The 20,250-nt window shown below is 39.8% G+C and overlaps 2 protein-coding genes across 2 annotated transcripts; one reads left to right on the top strand and one right to left on the bottom strand.

The window, feature by feature from the left end:
* Positions 1–7,250: 7,250 nt before the first annotated feature.
* LOC146711827 (GTPase IMAP family member 8-like) lies at positions 7,251–15,118 on the bottom strand. The gene is made up of 5 exons (XM_085452972.1): positions 15,094–15,118; positions 13,581–14,267; positions 11,308–12,018; positions 10,514–11,176; positions 7,251–9,209 (listed from the first exon to the last, which is right to left on the bottom strand). The coding sequence occupies exons 1-5, from the start codon at positions 15,116–15,118 to the stop codon at positions 8,488–8,490; spliced, it is 2,808 nt and encodes a 935-aa protein (XP_085309098.1). The 3' UTR covers positions 7,251–8,487.
* A 762-nt stretch (positions 15,119–15,880) lies between these two features.
* On the top strand, positions 15,881–17,528 carry LOC146711826 (migration and invasion enhancer 1-like). The gene is made up of 4 exons (XM_085454856.1): positions 15,881–15,996; positions 16,201–16,298; positions 16,481–16,557; positions 16,656–17,528. The coding sequence occupies exons 1-4, from the start codon at positions 15,968–15,970 to the stop codon at positions 16,737–16,739; spliced, it is 288 nt and encodes a 95-aa protein (XP_085310982.1). The 5' UTR covers positions 15,881–15,967; the 3' UTR covers positions 16,740–17,528.
* Positions 17,529–20,250: the final 2,722 nt, after the last annotated feature.

The following is a 20,250-nucleotide window of genomic DNA, read 5'->3' as shown; positions in this document are numbered from 1 at the left end:
TTATCAGCAAGTGTGAATACCTCTGTATTCAGGTGTGTGTTAACACACTGCTAACGAAGAAACAATTCAGTATTGTCTTCCTCATCAATCTGGGAAGGGTTATAAGGCCACGTCCAAACAATTTGAAGTCAATTCTGGAGTCAAAAGTAAATAAACTGAATCAGTGTTGTAAAGAAAAGTGGACTAAAACTTCTCCATAAACATGAGAGAGATGGATAAACTCATACTGAGAATAATTTCCTCGACTTATTGCTGCAAAAGGAGGTTCTGCAAACTTTTGAATCATGGGGTTTCTTTAACTGTTTACCCACCACTTTTGCATTTTGCCTTAGTTGTTGCTATATAAAAAATAATCTACATGTGTTAACAAGAGGGTGCTACCATCATGTCTTTGAAAGTAAAAATGAGCCTAAAATAGGTTAAAGTTGAGATTCATAATTTAAAGCTGTGACTTCTTGCACACCGTTTCTTGAAGTAGCAAGACAAAGAGAAAGATGTAGCTTATGGTTAGGTAAGCTTAAGCTAAATTGAATTTACACTACATGGTCTCCGCTCACTGCATTGGTGCCAGCCTCTTCCTGTATGTACATCCTTTTAGGCATGATGTACTTTGAGCTAAATTGCATTAACATGATCACGATGATAACAGTAATGTACTGGTGTTTGATGGGTAATGTTTACATTTTCAGCATCTTGAGTTGCTGATACTTAAAGATGAGAGTGATGGGAATGGCACTGGTTAACATTTGGGTATAAATTAAAGAATTTGGGTAAACTGAAATTTTGACCCGGTGATGGCATCAGAAGAAAAAGTAAAATGATCACCCAAGTGTTATTAGAGTTCACAGTTCATGGATAGTTACAGCAGTGTGTTTTATCTGTGTTTTGTCTGTGAACTGTGAGTGTCTGTACAAAGTTTCATGGTAAATTACCATAGCATCCAGTGGAGTCTCCAAGTTAAAAAACACTGGCCCAAAGACACACATGATGCTCAAAAGCTATTAAATAAAAAACGTTTTCATATGTATTTGGACTCCAAACTGCATTTCTATAGGAGTCAAGCTCCAGTGTTACACTGCAATCCTGCACACAGATAGTGGTTAAGTTATAAGAGATCCATGATATATATCTTATTTAAGTGCTACTGACATGTTCCAATAATAAAGTGCTGGGGAAGCATTTTGCCTGGCCAGAGTGGGAAGATAATGTCTAAAGGTGAAATCCACTTCAGGGTCAGACCACAAACCCAGTATGCCACCGCTGATTGATTTACGGGGAGCTATTCTCTCATTTCACTCTCCGTAATAGGTCCTGTAATAGTCACTTGCAAAGCAGTTCTAAATTTTTAACATACAATTGTGTTACTTTATTGGTCTCCAGTCACGGGGTTAATGATTTAACGAGTGAGACTTTGTGAGAAACAGACACAAATTCAAAATGGAATGGGAATTTACTCAACTGGCGTGCAGTTATTTTCCTTAATTGTTTCCTGAACTTTGCCCTTGAGGTTTTCCCTGACCCGGCATATCCTGATGGGGCAAAATGACAGACATGAATTTAGGAAGATGGAATGGGGAGGCCTGGGTGTGAGTGTGTAAATGCAGCTGTTCTGGTCTGGGCCAGGTGGCAGCAAAGCCAAAAGTACCTCATTTACTTCTGACACAAACTCCTCCATCATCTCCATGTTTGAAGCCTGGATATATTCATAGTACTCCTGAACATTTTTAGTGAAATTCCCACAAGCTAAATGACATTTTAAAGAGGACTTAATGAGCACAGGGGTTCCCACATTAATGTCCTGTGTTTCATTGGTTAAACTAGTTTTGAAACAGCTGAAGACTTTTGAGAAATGTTGCCCTGTGTCTGCAACAAAAACAAAGACAGTATTTGATTATCATGCATCCCTTTATTCTCCATCCCAAGTCAACCCAATACTCCTCTCACTGCCTCTGTCACAACATTTTCATCAAAGCTCTTAGCTTCTAAAGCATCCTGTATCAGGAAAGCAGTAAACAGTGATGCTATTTTAATGCATCATTGATTTTGACCAGAAGTATAACAGAATTACAACTAAAGGAGTGCTGTAAGTTAAAAATATGAATGTTATTTAGTATTTTTTTTCTGCCTTTAAAAAACATTAAATTTTATATTTTGGCATTAAAATATCAATTACAGAGCTTGCATGTACTGGGGTATTAATGTTTTTATTATCGTGTTAATTTAGGGCAGGTCAATTGGGTGTTGGTCTAATAAATTTGTTAAGCTCTGTAATGAGAAAAAATAAAGAGGACAGTATTTATTTCCCTTATATATTCTACATGTATTGAGGATTCAGAGCCATGACACTACTTAGAATACGTATAGAGCAAACTGCATATTTAGATATAATAGTTCCTAGAGGTTTGATATGAAAGAGTTGTGCACTTGAGAGTTGAAGCCCTGTCAGACAAATCTAAAAACAGAGAATTTAAACTTTATCTATCCAACTTAATCAAGCACAGTGTCAAATGGACTATCCAAAGTCCAGTGTCTGTAGATGTTCTGAATGGTCATTCTTGAAGATGGTGTTATCATCCAATTCCATAACCCTGTCCATGAAAAACAGAAATCGTACCTTTAAGTTTGGTTGATCTTGCCTTCAAGGTCATTTCTGTGAGCTGCACTGCTTCCAGCACAGCTGCTATTATTTTTAGATGGTTCTACAAAAGTCACATTCTGACCGCATGTGCTGCTCTGATATGTACTGGATTTCTTCCAGTGGTAATGCCCTACAGTGGCCCTGAGAGGCCAAACGGACTGCAACTTAAGAAAACACCAGCAATAAGAAAAACACTGCAAAAGCACACAAAACACAACGGAAATAGTTAAAAACGGAAATAGGAAAAAAACGATTTCCAAAAGTGCAAGGGAAGTGTTTCTGGGGAGACAATAACCCGACGGACCAGTTGGAGGAACCAAAACATGCTAGGTAAGTGTGTTTTAATCTCATTATTCATATAATACTGATGACGGATTTTTAGGCAAATAGTTAGGCTAACACACTTAACTCTCATCTTTTCTTTATTCACAAAACCGATAGACCCTTCACTTCTTTTAAGGGTCTCCTAGTGCGATTAAGTTATTGCAACTGGTCCGTCAGGTTATTGTCTCCCTAGAAACACTTCCCTTGTGCTTTTGGAAATCAGTTTTTTCCTATTTCTGTTTTCGTTTTTTCTATTTTTGTTTGCTTTTGCAGCGTTTTTCTTATTGCTGGTGTTTTCTTAAGTTGCAGTCCGTTTGGCCTCTCAGGGCCACCGTAGAATGCTATTCGAATTTCATTTTGGTAAAGAGAGAGAAGTTGAACAGACAAAAATTAAATAGTGTGTGTGGTCAGCTATTGCATGGTGTGGTCTAAAACCTCAGTGCATTGTAATTTAGGCAACACTGACAAAGCAAATGTTTGGGTCATTTATGCAGCAGAAAGGTCTTCTTCACACACCTCAGCACATTACAACTCCACGTTGACAGTCTGACCCCAGTGAGCAGATTTACAATATGTAACCCTGTGACTGTTAGGAAGGGGGAAAAAAAGACGTTTTCCTGGCCACGCTCCTGACAGCAGGTGCTTTGGTCAGCCTTGGAGACTAATGGCTCTTTCACTATGAAGACTTCTGTTTGATCTCTTGGTGGTAGCTCTCATGACAAGTGATGATCCACAACACGAAGATCCCCACAGACAGAGCCGGCAGTGTTTCTGCTTCATGGCACAAATTGCAAATGCACACCTGAAAGTGGTCACAAAAGACTCTTTACTACAGACACTTGATGCATGTGTATGACCATGCTGTTTATGCTTCCTTATGCCCAGGTTACTTTGACCTAAATTCTGATTCCAGGCACGATAATGCTACAGTCACACGAGGGGAAATGGGGGTTTGAGACCACACCAGAATTACTGCAATAAACAGTAAATTTGCAGTCTTGTTTGTCTTTGGAATAGTTGCTTTGAAGATTGGGACCAGGTTCAACTGCAGTACTGCTGAGAATAATGGGAGTGTCATTTGTTTTGTCAGATTAGATTAACAATTTCACTTGATTCTGCCATTGCAGAAAAAGTAAAATGTTTCACGTTTACCAACAACAGGAACTCACTAACAAACAGGTAACATCACAGTGGCTACACCAGTCTTTTATACACAGTCTAGGATTTCTTGGTACTACAGTCAAAAGTTATAAAATCTTTCCGTTAAAAATTCCCAAAAGATTGGTGGCAAATGAAATCAATCACAAAAACGTGGATAGAATGTGCTTTCCCTCACAGCAAGTTCCACTCCACCATCTGGCCTTTCTGTGTTGAGTTTGCATCCTCTCTCTGGCTCCATCCAACAGTCCAAAAGAGTTAGTGGGTTAAGTCTGTGCGCGGCCATAGGTGTTAATGTGTTAATGGTTGTCTGTCTCTCTGTGTTACTCTTGCAACAGATTGGCCATCTGTCCACAGTGTACCCTGCTTCTCGCCCTGTGGTAGCAGGGATACTCTAGCCTGATAAGGATAGGTGGTAGAGAACAGATGGATGGAATGTGGATTCACAGAAAGTTACTACTGCAAGTCTATGACTGTGCTGTGCTAGAAATCATGAGTCACAACCATTGCTGGTTAACACTAAAATCTAACATTAGCCAAAGTATTTTTTTAAATTGCCGTGAACAGCCCCAAAAGAAAAAAAACCATAATTTAGTGGCATAACTGTGGAATTTAAAGAGAAAAAACAAAAAGAGAAAGTTACTATTTAAAATAATCCCTTAAATACCCTGTATGTCTCTGTGGAAAAGCCTTTGTTAATCACAGCCTTGATAGAATTAAGTGTCATCCTGTCGGATTAATGCTAAACTCACCATTTAGCTGTAGCACGCACAAACATGACCTGGCCTAATAGCAGCTGTTTCTGTGCTGTACTAGCTATGTAAGCCTAAAGCACTTGTGAGATCATCATGCAGACTTTCTTTAAAAAGGTAGAAAGTTTCAGTACTCCCGCTGAGGTGCACTGGTGGACACTGCGTCATGTCCCAGACATTACCCCCAGGGGAAGTCAGTGTATCAGAGCATGAAAAGAAGTGGAGGACGGATGATTTCTTTACTCCAGGTCTAAATCATTCCTCTCTTCCTTCTTCTCTAGACCCGTTCCCAGCATCTACCCTGCCGTCCCTCTGCCCGGCTTTCTCTCTCCACCTGGAAAAATAGCAGGCAGTGAAACGTGACACGGGGCAGCGGCTGGGGGGGGTCGTGCCGGTCACTGTGCTGTCCCACTAATGGAGATGGATGTGGGCTCAGAATTGTCTCCTGAACAGCCTCCACAACGAAGAGAGAGAGGGGGGGGGGATCCATTTCTACTGCACTTCCTCCTGGGCTACAGAACTCCCTTAATGAGAGGGGAGGGCTGAACACTCACGACTTGATTTGAGAGAAGGAAGGGGAGACCATGAGATGGAGACCTGCAGAGAGAATGGGACGGCTGAGAGAAAAGACATGTGGAGAGATAGAAAAGGGAGAATAGGCTGAGAGAAAATGGGCAGCGGGAGAATAAAGTAGAGGAATGACATGTTGACAACAGAGGAAGATAGATGATAAGACAGGAGGGAGAGAGGATTGAAGGACTAATGATATAAAGGTATAATGCAAAGAGAGAAAATGGCAAGATGAAGACTGACAGAGATAAATAGACCATGATTGCCGACAAATCACTTCTTTGCTATTATGCCTCCCGTAACTCCATCCTCGAAAAGTCTCCATCCCTGTCCTGGGTCCCTACATTTAGATTTCTTTGTCTTTTTTCATAGCTATCATAATAAGTACAAGTTTGAGTGCAGAGCTGAGGCTGGCAGAGGAAAATCCATAACAAAATAAAATTGTGGATGATAGGAGAGTGAGTGATGCTGCAATCGGAGAACAAGCCCAGTAACAAGCACTGAAAAAACTTAATACACAGGAGTTCCACAACAATTGTGTGTCTTTATGCACAAAAATCTTTAGGTGAGTAAACGGCCATGACCATACACACAACTGTGCAGGTCATAGTGTGTTTAAAACCTTGCATCCAGAGGTTAATACCTGTCATCTTCCTGGAGACCAACATATATTCTGCATTGTCTCTCAAATCAATCTTTTTTCTCAAATGCAGTCATGATAAATATTCTGTAGTCTGGACCCCGTTGCTACACTGAATGCTCTGCATATGCCGACCATCCGTGGATCCATCAGGCATGAGAGCAACTCATAAGAGGTGTGCATGTGCCAAAAGTTCAAACAGACCTGTCTTCTCTTTTTCTTTTTTTTCACATAAGGTGTGTGCAGTCCTAATACAGAAAGTGTGCTGCAGGTGTAACCACTAAAGAGATACATTTTGCCCCACATTCAGCATAGCCACTGTGATATAAGGCTTGTTTTTCCCAGTATATATGTGCCACTTATACCCTGTTCTCAGTAGCCAGTTTCACTGATTACAGAGTTGGAGCATCTGTTGCCAAATCATGGGTGCACAGCTTCAGTCCATTTTAGCCTGGAGGCCAGCTGATAATTCCACTGCTTTCATCGTGACTGAGGTATCTCAATAACTGAAGACATTTTCCATCCCCAAAGGATGAATCCCAAATTCTTTGCTGATCCTGTAATTCTTCTTCTAGGGCCGCACTGGGGTCAGCATGTGCGGTTAGTGTGAAATGCCTCAAAAGTTATTGGATACTATCCCGTCCTGTAATTGAATTTGAACTTTGGTCCACATGATCACATCCCTACATATGGCTTATCATCTAGTTTCACATTCAAGTCAAAATGTTGGTTTGTTTCGACACTTTGCTAATTCATGATCAAATAGCAGCAAAACTAGGGCTCTTCCCACCAGCCTTAGGTTACTAATATGAACTCACAGACTAGCTGATATGGCTGTGGACTTTTTTTTTCTTGTCACTCAAAATAGGATAGTGAGTCACCATGATCACTTTTGTCCTTACTGATTTTTCATCACTTGTTTTTTATCCTTTTTACAATAGGTTCACACAAAGAGACCACAGGTAGGGGTTTAAATTTGTATCCCATGTCTCATCTAAATCCATGAATCCGTGCCCTGGCATCACATAGCTTTCTGCGCACTAGTAACATTGTAATAAGGCAATAAGTATAAAGCATTACCATGCCATGAAGGCAGCAGGTGTCTTATCTCTCACTACCATGTGGAGACACCTATTTCCAAAGTTGAATAATGCATGTTTAATAAAGAGAAACACAGTGATGTTGCTTGGGAAGAATGACCACACCAGACTTTTGAGGCCTCAGATGTCAGATGTATTTGTTTCATGTTTGCATCTAGGTTCAGAATACACATCAGTAATTTTTACCTACATCAAAAATTGCTACCCGCCTCCTGGTGTTGGCATACATGTATATTTGGAAAGATCTGAGAGTTAGCCTTGAAAGCAGTGGACTTTCACAGCATTACTTTGCCAGAGCCCTATCAGCCTCTGCATTCTGTCTGTGTGTGACTCACTTGAAAGCCCTTGATAAACACTGGAGGGCGGAAAGACTTTAAATGTAAGCTTTGCAATTTCTCTATTTTCTCTGCAAAGAAAGTAAGCAGGATTGACTTCCTGTTTGTTAACCATTGTCAGATTCTTGGATTTTGGAGTGTTTGAATAAAAACTGGGTGAAGTAGACGTGGAGACACCTGCATAAGCAAACACAGCAAATCTAAATCTTTGAAGGCTTTAACGATTCTGCAAGAAGCTATATTCTTTATTTAGACGTACAATCTTCTCTGCTTTCATCTACAACGCTACAGAGATTCCTCCCTAAGTTGTGCTCTTATAGTATTATAATAAAAAGAGAAAGATATTTGGACAACATTAGGTTGTGATTATCAAGATCTTCAACTGTCTTTTTCCATATTTAAACAAGAATTTTCATAATTATTTATTTAAAATGCGCTCACTTGTGGCATTGTCTACTAGACACATTTTTAAAGATGCCTGTTGTAAATCTACAATCTAAACACTGTCACTTTATTATATAGAAGTTGGAATATTGTTTTAAGTATGCCATAGGTAAAGGTATACTTAAGAAACAGCATCTTCATTTTTCCTTGATTTTATGACAGTTTTAAATGTTTTTCTAACAATTTTTAACCTTTGATCTTTTTTTCTGGAGGTGTAGTCATCAGTGTGTTACATCAGATTTAATGAATGATGACAGAAACTATTTGTATAATCCATTTCTAATATTTTCCATGAAAAAAAGTTAAATGAGTGAGAGGAACATGGTTTACCCAACCTTCCCTTATACAATAGCGCCATCTTGTGGATAAAAACCATAAAATCTGCTTTAGTTTTTCTTGTTATTTACATAAACCTCCCAAAAACTGCTTCTGAATTTTTATTTCACTCGATAAAATACCAATTTCTCTCTTCCATTCTCTGCTTTTATTATTGATCTTTGTTTCTGTTATTACTGAGACTCCTTTATTAGCGTGTATTATTACGGCCCTGTTTGATTTCGTATGCAAGTTGCTGTATGATCCTCCAGATTTGCTCCACGCGCTTTCTCTGTTCTGCCAGATCCCTCTTTATCTCCTCAAGCAGCTCCAGCTTTGAAAGTTTCCTGTGAATGGATGTAAACACTTCCTCTCCAGCTTCCCCAACAGCATTATCCTGCTCGGGCACGGCGTGGCTCGGTTCAGGCGGCTGACATGATCTCATGGCTTCTTCCCACACAATCTCAAAGTGCAAGTCAACGAAGGCTTCCAGTTCCTCCAGGCTGCTGTTGCCCCACTGATCAATGAATGTCTGCAGGCCTCCAGACTCAGAGACCCTCCTAAGAGTCCGCTCTATCAGTGCAGGATGGCAGAGTGATTGCACACTGATCAAATCTTGTTCTACACATGCCTCGTTCTGTGTCTGAGATGAAACCAGATGCGTTGTTTCAAGTCTGCGTGGGATGGGATCCATGTGACCCTCCCTGTTCACTCTCAGGTGGTTGTGAGGAGCAGGAGATGGGACATGCTGAGTCACTTTTGGCAACCTCAGTACTTGTTTGCCAGAAAGCGGAGAGAATATATAGGACATGAAGTGATATTGGTCCACAATGATGCATCCAGCCAACTCTGTGGTTCTTCCTGCTGGTAACGCTACTAACTGAGAACAATCTTCTGAGAGCTTTGGTGATCGATAGGGGAGAGATTCAGGCACTGTGAAGGAAATAATGACACTTGATGTGATTTCCTGTGAGCAACAAAAAGTCTTCACTATTAAGACTAGGGATGGGTACCGGTGTCCGGTGCCTTGATGGCACCGGTTCTGACATAAACGGTAGTAACCAGACCGAAAAGCAGCGCACATTTCGGTGCTTTATTTCGGTGCTTTTTTTTCCTGAGCTGTGATACACTTTAGATTCTAGCCAATCATTTTACGTTTCCGAGGATAGTAGGCGGGGCCAGGTACGTACGTTCTGTTAGAGCAGAGCTACAGATTAAAAATGTCCAAGGCGAAGCGGTCAAAAGTCTGGCTGTACTTCACTGCAAACTATGCAAACTCAGCAGCCTGCAACAAGTGCTTTAAGCTGATACCTCCTTTGACAGTATCACAGTAACACCTCAAATCCGATGAAACACCTGGCGACGCATAGCGGGGTTTTTTTAAAGCCCAGAAATGCGCCGTATTTGATAGCTTGCTGCGAGACCTCACACCGAGCACATCTACTGCGGGTGGGTTGCCTGTTATGCAACATCCCCCAAAAACACGAAGAGGAGAGTCCTGGCCCCTAGCCCTGCCAGTGTAGCAGAAATGATGACGGATGATGGTGGCAGCAGCCGTTCTTCTCTGCGTGAGTAGCTAATTTACGTTGAGTAGGCTAACCACGTTATTACATTAATGCATGTAAGGTGAACTAGCTAACATCATCATAGCTACATGCGGCTGTCTTCTTGTTTGATGGCAGATACTCCCTTCACCCTGGCCAAAAAGGCTAAAATGACCAAAGAAAAAGTGGAAAACAGTTAAACATGAGAGGTTTAGGACAAAGTTTGTGTTTTTTCCATTGTTTAAGCACTGCTTCCAGCCAAGAGTGATACCATATATGCCCCATAGCTGCAGAAAAGGCTAACATTGTTATATTTTTACAAAAAACAGCTGAACATGAGAGGTTTTTGGACCAATTTTGTGTTCTCCATTCTTTAAGCACCGGTTTGAACACCGTTTGAGCACCGGCACCGTTTCAAAAGTACTGATTTGGCACCGGTATCGGATAAAACCTAAACGATACCCATCCCTAATTAAGACTATTATTTATTAACAGTATAAAACACATAGACCACATACTAAATGAGTCTTTCTTTGTGTTTTCCTCTGTGATGTTTATTATGTGCATTTTTTTTACTTTCCCTATTTAAATTAGCTCATAATGCTGTCTAATTTTCATTTTGTTAATAGTCTTTAAACCCATTGGCAAATTCAAAAGACATATAAAAGAAATAGTTTCATTAGGTTTACTCACAGTTATTGGACTGCTCAGGTCTGCTGCGCATGAAATCCTCTGGTCCCCTTTTGCACAGTGGCTCTGTGCCTATCTGCTGCTCTTGAGCTGAAGCAAAACTTTTCCACATGTGATCACCTCTGTGAAGAAGAGCCTGCCTCTCATCAACCAGCATCTCTTCCATCACATCAATTAGCTCTTTAACCTGAGCTCCATCTCCCCAGTTCTTATTGTCTAAAACATGATATCTGTTCCCACACTTCTCAACAAGCCATTGCAGTGGCTCTCCTTCGCTTTCAATGTGCTGCTCGATGCTTGTGTCACCCAGCATGTCACCATAGCTGAACAGGACCATACATCTGCTCCATAACTGATCTCCACCTGCCTCCAGGTCTTTTTGCAAGGTTTTCCTCCAGGTATCTTTGAACGACGAGCTAAGATTGACAACCAGAAGTATAGCACAGGATGCCTTCAAGAAGTCCGATGTCACAGAGAGGCAGCCTGGTGTGTCTACTACCACCACCATCTTGCCACAGATATTTCCCTTCCTTTCGGTGCAGGAAGTACTTTGAGCAGCCGTGTCAAAGCAGTCTCTGCTGAGGATGGTGTTTCCACAGGAGCTTTTGCCTATTTTTGGGCCACCAATGAGCACGACTCTCAGCTCTGTCAAAGGTTCGAGGTTCTCTGGCAAACAGAAGTGTTATATATTTATTTATTTCTAAAAATCTAAACAGAAAGCCACCATGCTGCTAAATTAAATATTGTTAAAATGAGTAAAACAAGATCTTGTTGACTTTGTTAATTATCCAACTCACCCAGCTGAGCTCTTGCCATCTGCCTTTGTTTCTTCTTCTTCATTAGCCTTTCTCTGGCTCTCTCTTTCTCTCTTCGCATCGTCCCCTCCAGCTGCTCCAACACTTTCCTCTCTAGTTTATAATAGCAGCCGTTGTCACTGCTAGTGATGATTTTCTCAATCTTTGCAATCAACTCCCTGACTTGAAATTCCTTATCTTTCATTTTACTGTTCAGAACATGATACTTGTTGTCACATCTTTCAACAATCCACCGCAGAGCTTCTCCCTCACTCTCAATGTACTGCTCAATAGGCGTGTCTCCGAGCCAGTCCCCAAAACTAAACAGCAGGATAACGTGACTCCAGATGTGTTCACCGATCATATCTAGATGCTCCTGTGCTGCTCTTCTGCAGGTCTCTGTGAATGCTCTGTCCACACGGATCACCAGCAGAAATACGTGAGGTCCCGGAGGACAAAAATAAGAACTCAGCGCCAATTCCCCCCGATCAAAGTTGGAGCTCTCATCACAGAAGTAGTTCATCCACCACCCTGGTGTGTCCACCACAGTTACCAGTCTCCCAAGCACCATTTCTTGTCCAGCCTGGCAACAGACTGTCCTAATGGGTTTAGGGTTGTTCTCTCTTGCCAGGATAGTGTTGAGTGCTGAAGTCTTCCCAGAACCCTTAGCTCCAAGGAGCACAATCCTGATGTTAGTAACTCCCTTTGACTTATCTGAGAGAAGTAAAGAAGAACAAGGGTTGGTTAAGTAGATTGTGTTTATATTGACACAATAAACACACCTACACAGACACAATTTTAAGTGTATGTTCCAGATGACATTTGGGGTGGCGATGGTCAGCAAAGAAGCAGTCAAAGTAAGTGGAAGTTTCTTGGACATATACTTTGTAGCCAACACTGTTTTCTGCTGTAAGCGGCTATGGATTGAGCTTTCTGAACTTTCTAGTTTCATCACAGAATATATAAAGGACCTCTTTCTTAAAGCTCTCAGCTGTTTTGGAAGATTACTGGTACTATTACAGTTTTTTTCCTAATTACTAAAACACTTACAAATTCTGTGTACACTAATAGCTCACTATGACACACTGGGCAAAGGGATTCACTCGTGATGCACAATGCATAATGTGAGGCAGAAGAGAAACACAACTAGCACTAAAATAAATGTTCACACTTGCTACTAATACAGCTTAACAGTTGAGTGTGAGTCCAGAAAAGGGAAGTTAAGGGTTGATGCCAACTATGGTTAGTAATGAACAGCAGGGTTATAGGTTTCAGGTGGTCAGCTGGAGCCTTTCTGTGTGGAGCTTGCACAGTCATCATGGCTTCCTCCCACAGACAAAAAATATGCTGCAAAGTTAACTCATGATTCTAAATTTGCCGTAGGGAAATTTTTATTTCGTGTGTTGTAACTTTTGTACAAGCGCAAGACAGCACACGAATTTGGAAAGACCTCGGTTACGGGTAGTGAACACTGTGTTCTGTTTTTTTAGTGTGTAATCAGTCCTCAGCACTTATGATTTTAGCTGGTTGTGTGATTTTAAGCACAGGCAAACAGTTTTGTTGAGAATGAGATTTTGAGGGTTATATAGGTTGTATCACAATTTAACAAACAAATAGAGGTAATTTGGAGTTGTTCAGTTGGAGAAATGACATCTGTGCATGGTGAGGTTTTGTTTTTTTGTTTTTTTGAAACTTCTGCTTCTTGTGGTTTTGAGTTTTGCAAAATGGTTACATGACATCTGCCAGTTGCGTCAGGGCAAAAACTGCCCGAAGGGTTTTCCAAAACACACAGTTTCAGTAAACTGGATTGCATGTTACTGTCAGGGTCTAGCTTTTGTGTTTTTGAGTTTTGTATTCTTGTTTAATATATTTAATTTTGTTTTTCTGTTTGGTCTTTATTTTTACTCTAGTGTTTAAAGATTATTTTTTTTGCACTTCTGTTTTATTATTCTTTGTCATTACCTAATGTTCTGTTACATGATGACTTTTAGTCTCAGAATTTAGTTCCCACTTTGACTTCATTGTTATCCCTTCTGCTACACCTGCAATGTTTCCCTTATTATCTGGTTTCAGTATTAATTACTTTTCTCTCCTGTCTTCCCTTTTCACTGTCATCTTGTTTAATGGGTCTTTTTGTCTCTGTGTTAGTACTTTGTCTTTTCATTACTTCCTCTTTCACTGAAGATTATTCTTACTTTCTGTTTTTCATCTTTTAAGATTTCAACAAATGTGTTAATAACTTTCACACATACATACGTACATACACATCAACTCACTTTGTATCAGAGATCTGTGTTTTTTCATTTTCTTTAACCTCAGCCGAGTCCTCTCCTCCATCTCTCTCTTTTCCTCTTCATTCACCCATAAAATTTTTGCCTCCATTTCAAACACACTGTTTCCATTTTCTGTGACAAGTTTCTGTATCTTTTCCAGCAGCACTGTGCGTTGAGAGTTATCACTCGGGACAACACTGTGACACCTCTGGCTGCACTTTTCACTGAGCCAGCAGAGGGCCTTTCCCCCACTTTCTACATACTCTTCTGAATTTGTGTCTTTGTACTTCTCAGCACAGGTGAAGACAACCATGCAGTGACTCCACACCGCGTCACCCAGCAGGGCCACGTGTTCCTCCAAAGCCTTCCGACGCTTTTCTGACAAGACAGAGGTTGCCTTAATTATTATAAGGAACACATGTGGGCCTGGCGAGCAGAGAGCAACGCTGGTTATGATCTCCCTCTTCACCAGCTTAGGTGTGTTCTGAGCACTGGAGTCACACCACCAGCCAGGAGTGTTCACAACTGTGACCCGCAGTTCGGACACTTTCCCAATCCTCCTGGAGCATAAAGTCCTCTCTTCTGTGCCAAACTCTTCTTTACCCAGGATTAAGTTTCCTACAGCATTCTTTCCAGAGTCTCTGCCACCAAGAAGGACAATCTTTAACTGTGATGTACACCAACCATCCACTAAAGAAGAAAAATAGAAATACACATTAAGGAAAAGAGGCAAGAATGAAAAGCTAATCCCAAAATCTTCTTTTTTTACTTGTTGATGAATTCCCATCCATGACATAAAATATCAAAAAGACTGAAATCAGAAATGCATGTATCTCAAACAACAAGAACAAGGCAGACTAATTTAAAAGTATTTTTGTTTATATCAGATCCCAAAACATGTTTTCACCCTGATAAAGATAAATCATTTCACACTCTACAACTAATTAGCCCCTTCTTGATAACTGTGCGGGAGTAAATTGTGATATCACGCATCCATTTTCTCTGTGATAGGGCCTTAAAGCAATGCTTTATTATGGGTGCGGCCACTTTGAATCACAGATGGGTGCAGTTTCCCCTGATTCAGCATTGCACTAAAAGACGCTTTAAAGATACTTCTTCTAAACAAAGAAGAAAGAAATTAACCAAGGATAAATGAAACAGCTAATAGAACATGAGGCAAGTATAAAAATGAGTAAATATGAAGCATGAAAGATTTATTAAAGCTTATATACCTTATGGCTGACTATGGTTTTTTTCATCATGGATTAATAGAAACATTTCAACACTGTATTACATAACAGCATTAAACTCCATGCTACTTATCAATGAAACTATAGTGAACAAAAATGAACAAAACAATGTGGAAACATCACTAATCAATCCATTGTGACCAATTTCTTTGTTAATGAAACATTATGAAATCATTTCATGACACTAATAATACAAAGTCTTTGGGTTTCAGACATAATTGTGTACGTTTTGTGGTGAATAAGGAGAATCATATATTAACACTTACATGTTGACAGATTGCTAGTTGCCATCTCCAAATCTGTGCTGTCTATAAGCCTGTAATGTATAAAACAATCATCATTTTCTCACGTCTACTCCATGTTTCCAGCCTTTGTGTGAAAAATGCAGACACTGAAGGAGTCATGGTAGTGTGTAGAGTCTGAAGGTCATCTGCAGTCAGCAATGAGACACGCCTGCCATAAACACTAATAACCATTTATCATTTACTCCACACAAACAAAAACTGTATTTTTTTCATAATACTCAGAGAGGTTTGGGGGTTAAAACATTTAATAAGTAATTTTGCAATCACGGGACATTACATTTTAAAAATAAAATAAAAAACTAACACCATAATCACACTCAATTTTTGGGATCCTGTAGTGTCGCCATGTAACTAAATGCCTTTATTCAAATTAACTGCAAATTTTAGGTTTTCCTGTTTCCTGCTTCTATTTATTCTTTTATTCGCCTGATGAGCGAATAAAATCAAATAAAATGTGCCGCCAAACCATGAAACAATAGCTAAAACTCTAATTAGCTTTCAAATAATTAATGTGTAACACTAACGTTGCACTTTTTTTATTTTCTTTTTTTCTGCACTTTAACAATGATATTTACATGCAGTACTTCCGGTTAAGCCATTCAAAATAACCTAATTAGTTAAAGTTTAATGTTTTTAAAAATTAATTTAACATTTATTTCTTTTTAAAGAAAGAAATGTATTGTGTAGCTCTGTGCTCGGACTTCTCTCGACAGATCAGGTTTTTCTTGGTTTGTGGGGTAAATAAGCTCCGCCCCTCTTCCGGTTTGGTTTTACACAATCGGTGGTTACCAAAGCAGACGTTCGGAGCTCTGTGGTCATTAGAGGATCAGCGACGATGGGGGTCAAAGTCAGAGTGGAATATTGGTATTTTTTTTCATATTACGTACTTTCTTTATATTTTCAGTTAACTTTTTGTCTGTTGTCAGTTTAAACACAGTTTCACTTTTGGCTAGCTCATAGCTAAGCTAGGTGCCTGCGCAGGCAGCAGCCTGAGCCAAGAGTAAGGAGCGCTGATTCTGCTTTTGCTTGTATGATTTTCTTACGCACCTGTGTTTTTATTTAATTTAGTGGTGGATGAGGTTACGAGCCCCGCTATCGTGAGCTCGCCCGTGTTGTCAAGGGTGAGTTTAGCGATGCGGACGTGACAGGTTTCGTGGGAAGAACCGGTAAGTCATCGTTGATCGCTGCAGATAAAGCTGGAGCTGGAACTCATGGTTTGTTTCATATCAGATGAGACAAACCACGAGTTCATAGCCCCAGCCTTAAATTCCGCCCCTCCCTTTATTGTGAGCTTAGATTATCAAAGCGCCATTCTCACGTCCTATTTCTGCTGCCCTTGGTATTATAGGTAGCTTTGAGATTGAAATCAATGGGCAGCTGGTCTTCTCCAAGGTTGAAACTGGTGGATTCCCTTATGAGGATGACGTAAGTACTGTGCATACAATTTGCCTATCATATGTCAATTAGAAAAGAATAGCCCTTTATTGTCATTGTACACTTATACTGTGTATTTCTTGGCACAGGTCATGAACGCGATTCAAAATGCTTATGATGGCAAACCTTTGCAGAAGATCACCAAAAGCCGCGCTCCATGCGTCATCATGTAAACCTCCCTACTGCTACACAACCGTGCAGCTGTGGTTTACACACCTAGAAGAGAAGCACTAGCAGTAAACCAAACTCTGCTCTGCCTCATGGCTCCTCTCTCTGTTCCCATAGTGGTCCTCCGGGGTATTAATGATTACCGTTGCTTCAACTATTAAAGGTTATGGTATGATGTATCTGTCCCTGGAGTTCCCTCATCATAGGAGCAAAGACAGGGAGATGATGTTGCAGATGATATGGAGGGAATTCACCTTTTTGTCCTATTGCCTGTCATTTTCTACCCGACTAGTTGTGTTTTGTTTCTCACTGTAGGTTTGTTTGGTTTTTTTGTTGGAACAATACAAATGGAAATACATTATCTTTGCACCACACTATGCATAATAATTTGTCACTAAAGCATTTTTATGATATTTCATCATTTTCATAAAGTAGTAATTCACTCTGCTGGTTTTGAATAGATTTGCATTGTCATATTTGTGGCTTGGTGGATGCAAAGGGAATCTTGACTTTTTTTTTTCTTTTTTTTTTAATCCATATCAAATTTGAAAGGAGTACAACATTAAAACAATTGGACGTAATGATGCTATCGTCTGCAGCACTTGAGCTTAGCCAAGTTTCTGCTCTAATTTGTTTCGGTAAAGTACTTTCGCATGAAATGTGTGTTTCTAAGGGCCGTCACCAGCTGGTCTATGAAGCTCACATACTAGATGCTAGCTCATATTCCATAAATCCTTTTGCATTGTTTTCTGATATTAAAACTGGAGCAAGAAATAAAGGCAATTGTTCTTTAAGTACTGCGTGTGTCACTTTTTCACAATTAAAGGTGTCTTATTATCTTTAATAGGTTTCTTAAAATGCTTGCATGTGATTGTTGTCCTCACACGTATTTGGTTCTTGGAACTGGTAACCAGGTGTTTTTCATTGCATGCAAAACAGCTTTTCCTCTGTGGGCCGAGGCTGTCAACCTCTAGGGAGGATCGCACACAAACTGCCAACTATTTTACAGCCAAGTTGAGCAGGCTTTTCCTGTTTTGTCTCTGTCCTCTGACACAAATGGGTGTAGGGCCATACTTGTTAAGGGTACCTCACATAAATACTGACCCCGTTCTCTAGGTTTCTACTTCCTATTGTTATGCATGCTAATTGTTTTGTGGGTTTTTTTTATTTTCTCTCACCTCCATAGGAAAATGAAATAATTACTTATTTAACACGAACGAACAGATCAGATGGAACCTGCCATTGGTGGGTTTCTTGGCACAACATTTAACACAGAAATGTGGCATAAAGATACTGAAGCAGGGCTAGAGACAAAAAATAAATAAAACTTGGTTCTAAAGTTGTTTGCCATACTTTTTGCACTAAGGGGCGCCAAACTCAACAAAGACTACCATCACAAGTATTTTGCCTCCAGCATACCCTCTGTCAAAGAGTGTCACGCTGAAGTCAAATGCGGAAAGAATTCAAATAAGGAAATTGCTTGTCTGAAAAAGTCTCGCAACCTTCGAGGTTTTGTTTTGTTTTTTAGCTATAAACTATGTTTTTATACATAAAAAGGCGATACTATTAACCAAGGCTCTGAATGCATTTTCAGGTTGTATGTATGCACTGAGGACACTGTCCATTCATAAGCTTATGAAGACCCACACAGTCTTAACAAATGTGCTGAAAGTTAATGTTGGGCCTCATTATTTGTGGATTGGTAGATTTAGCAAACTTTAGAAGGCAAATATTAAAAGGTCACTAATGTAATTATGAATTGAATCATAAATGTGATTAGGCTTTTATTTTGAAAAGAAATGCATTGAAATATTTTACTGCTTTTTAATAAGAAATGGTATTCTGTGTAATCAAGTGTTGCATAGTTTGTCTAGGTGTGTCTTTGGTGTTTGGCTCTGGCCTGCAATGATAACTCCCATCAGCCTGCTTGTTGTAATCCTGATAGAGCTCATCTCTGCTGCCTTAGTGCTCCAATAAGGGCACTGAAAATGTGCAGTGCCTCTAAAGAGTATTTAAGTGTCACCTTCCATATACTTTAGTCAGATGTCTTGACTCAGGTGACACCATTTAACCAATTACGTGACTACAAAAACCAGATGGCACGCTAGATGAATATTTTTCATATTTACTGTACACATAAATATGTTGTAAGACAGCTCACTCACACATAACTGCAAACAGGTTTTTCAACATTTTGTGATGTGTTTCAGCAAACGTTCCCCTTCTCTTTTTTCTTTCTCTTTTATCTTTCATTTTCAGATTAAGAAGTCTAAAAGTCTGCTTTGAGTATAGATTTTCAAACTGCTATAATGAGGCTCTCCTCCAAGTCTGTACAATCTTTTATTTCACATATTTTTATGCCACCACAAATGGAAAGTTTTTCATGTTGCTGTCACATTTTCCTGAAGTTCCCTAAATGTTTATGAAAATGTGTTTTTGGACACACATTCATAATCAAATAGGCTATACAAAGCCTGGGAGTGTCTGTATACTGTATGCGTAGAAACATGGCCACCGCAGATAGCTTCTACAATTGCTGATAACAGTGCCACAGTGTCTTTGGCTGGGGCCCACTTCCCTCACTGTGGAGTATATTTATGTATTTACGCTCATAGACAATTATTATTCCTTCAATGCCAGGTCATCAACCAGGAGTTCACAACCCACTGGCCAAGAGCAGCTATAAAATCATAATCATGCATAATCATAGTTCCATATATAAGCATGAAGGCAATTTAAGCCCGTAAAACAAACACATTGTTGCTAGTAGTTCTGCCAGTGTTTCTAAACTCTGAAATCAGTCACTTCAAAAAATGTTCCAGCTACTGTTTACTGTCTGGCTAGCTAGCTGGTGGGTATGAAGACATATTTGACGAGCTCACACTGTCAGCTTAAGGGGAGTCCTTGAAAACTTGAAAAAAAACCTCTAATGTACACCACAAGTCTGATTTTTAAAAAATCAAAGTAGAGCAGATAGATACACTTATTAGACATATGATTATTTTGAGCCCCTGACTTTGATGCCTCCTCAGATGACTTTGACTTTAGTTCTAATTAGATTGTCTTGGTAGTTTCAGTATGTTAGCATTGCCACTGTGCCCCTGTTAGCACACTGACATGTGTCTATCTTAAAGGACTGCATCCAAGTACAGTCACAAATGACAAACACAGTTTTTCTGTTTCTACTGTTTAGATATGTTACAGTGATTTCTTTATGAGTGCATTTTACTATTTTCACATCTTTCTGACTTGGAGTCCTGTGCAGCTCAAATGGTGCTGCCATTGAAGCCAAAGGGAGCAGACCAATGCTAAGATTTTTTTAAATTCACAGAATAAACTTTTCATTCAAATGTTTAAGCTGATTATTCTAATAAACATTTCCCTCCTGCCTGGCAGCTCCAAATTCATCATCCTTTGTCCAATATATCCCACCTCTTCACATGTCTAAACCATCTCAGTCTCCTGTCTTTTTATTAGTTCCATCATCTCCAAACTATTTGTCATAGAAGGTCTCAC

The sequence above is a fragment of the Copadichromis virginalis genome, linkage group LG4 (assembly GCF_057382275.1).
Source record: "Copadichromis virginalis isolate Kocher_CV1m ecotype Utaka linkage group LG4, C_Virginalis_male_GT1.1, whole genome shotgun sequence".
Lineage (NCBI taxonomy): Eukaryota > Metazoa > Chordata > Actinopteri > Cichliformes > Cichlidae > Copadichromis > Copadichromis virginalis.
Note: the sequence above shows the minus strand (reverse complement) of the source record. Positions and strands in the feature narration are given on the sequence as shown.

What these genes read in the sequence shown, in the direction of transcription:
- LOC146711827 (XM_085452972.1), bottom strand. Translation starts at nt 15,118, where the DNA reads ATGGCAACTAGCAATCTGTCAACAT. An exon ending in AACTAGCAATCTGTCAACAT is followed by an intron (nt 14,268 to 15,093) that starts GTAAGTGTTAAT and finishes TTTCTTCTTTAG; the next exon opens with TGGATGGTTGGTGTACATCA. An exon ending in ACCTGAGCAGTCCAATAACT is followed by an intron (nt 9,210 to 10,513) that starts GTGAGTAAACCT and finishes TTTCCTTCACAG; the next exon opens with TGCCTGAATCTCTCCCCTAT.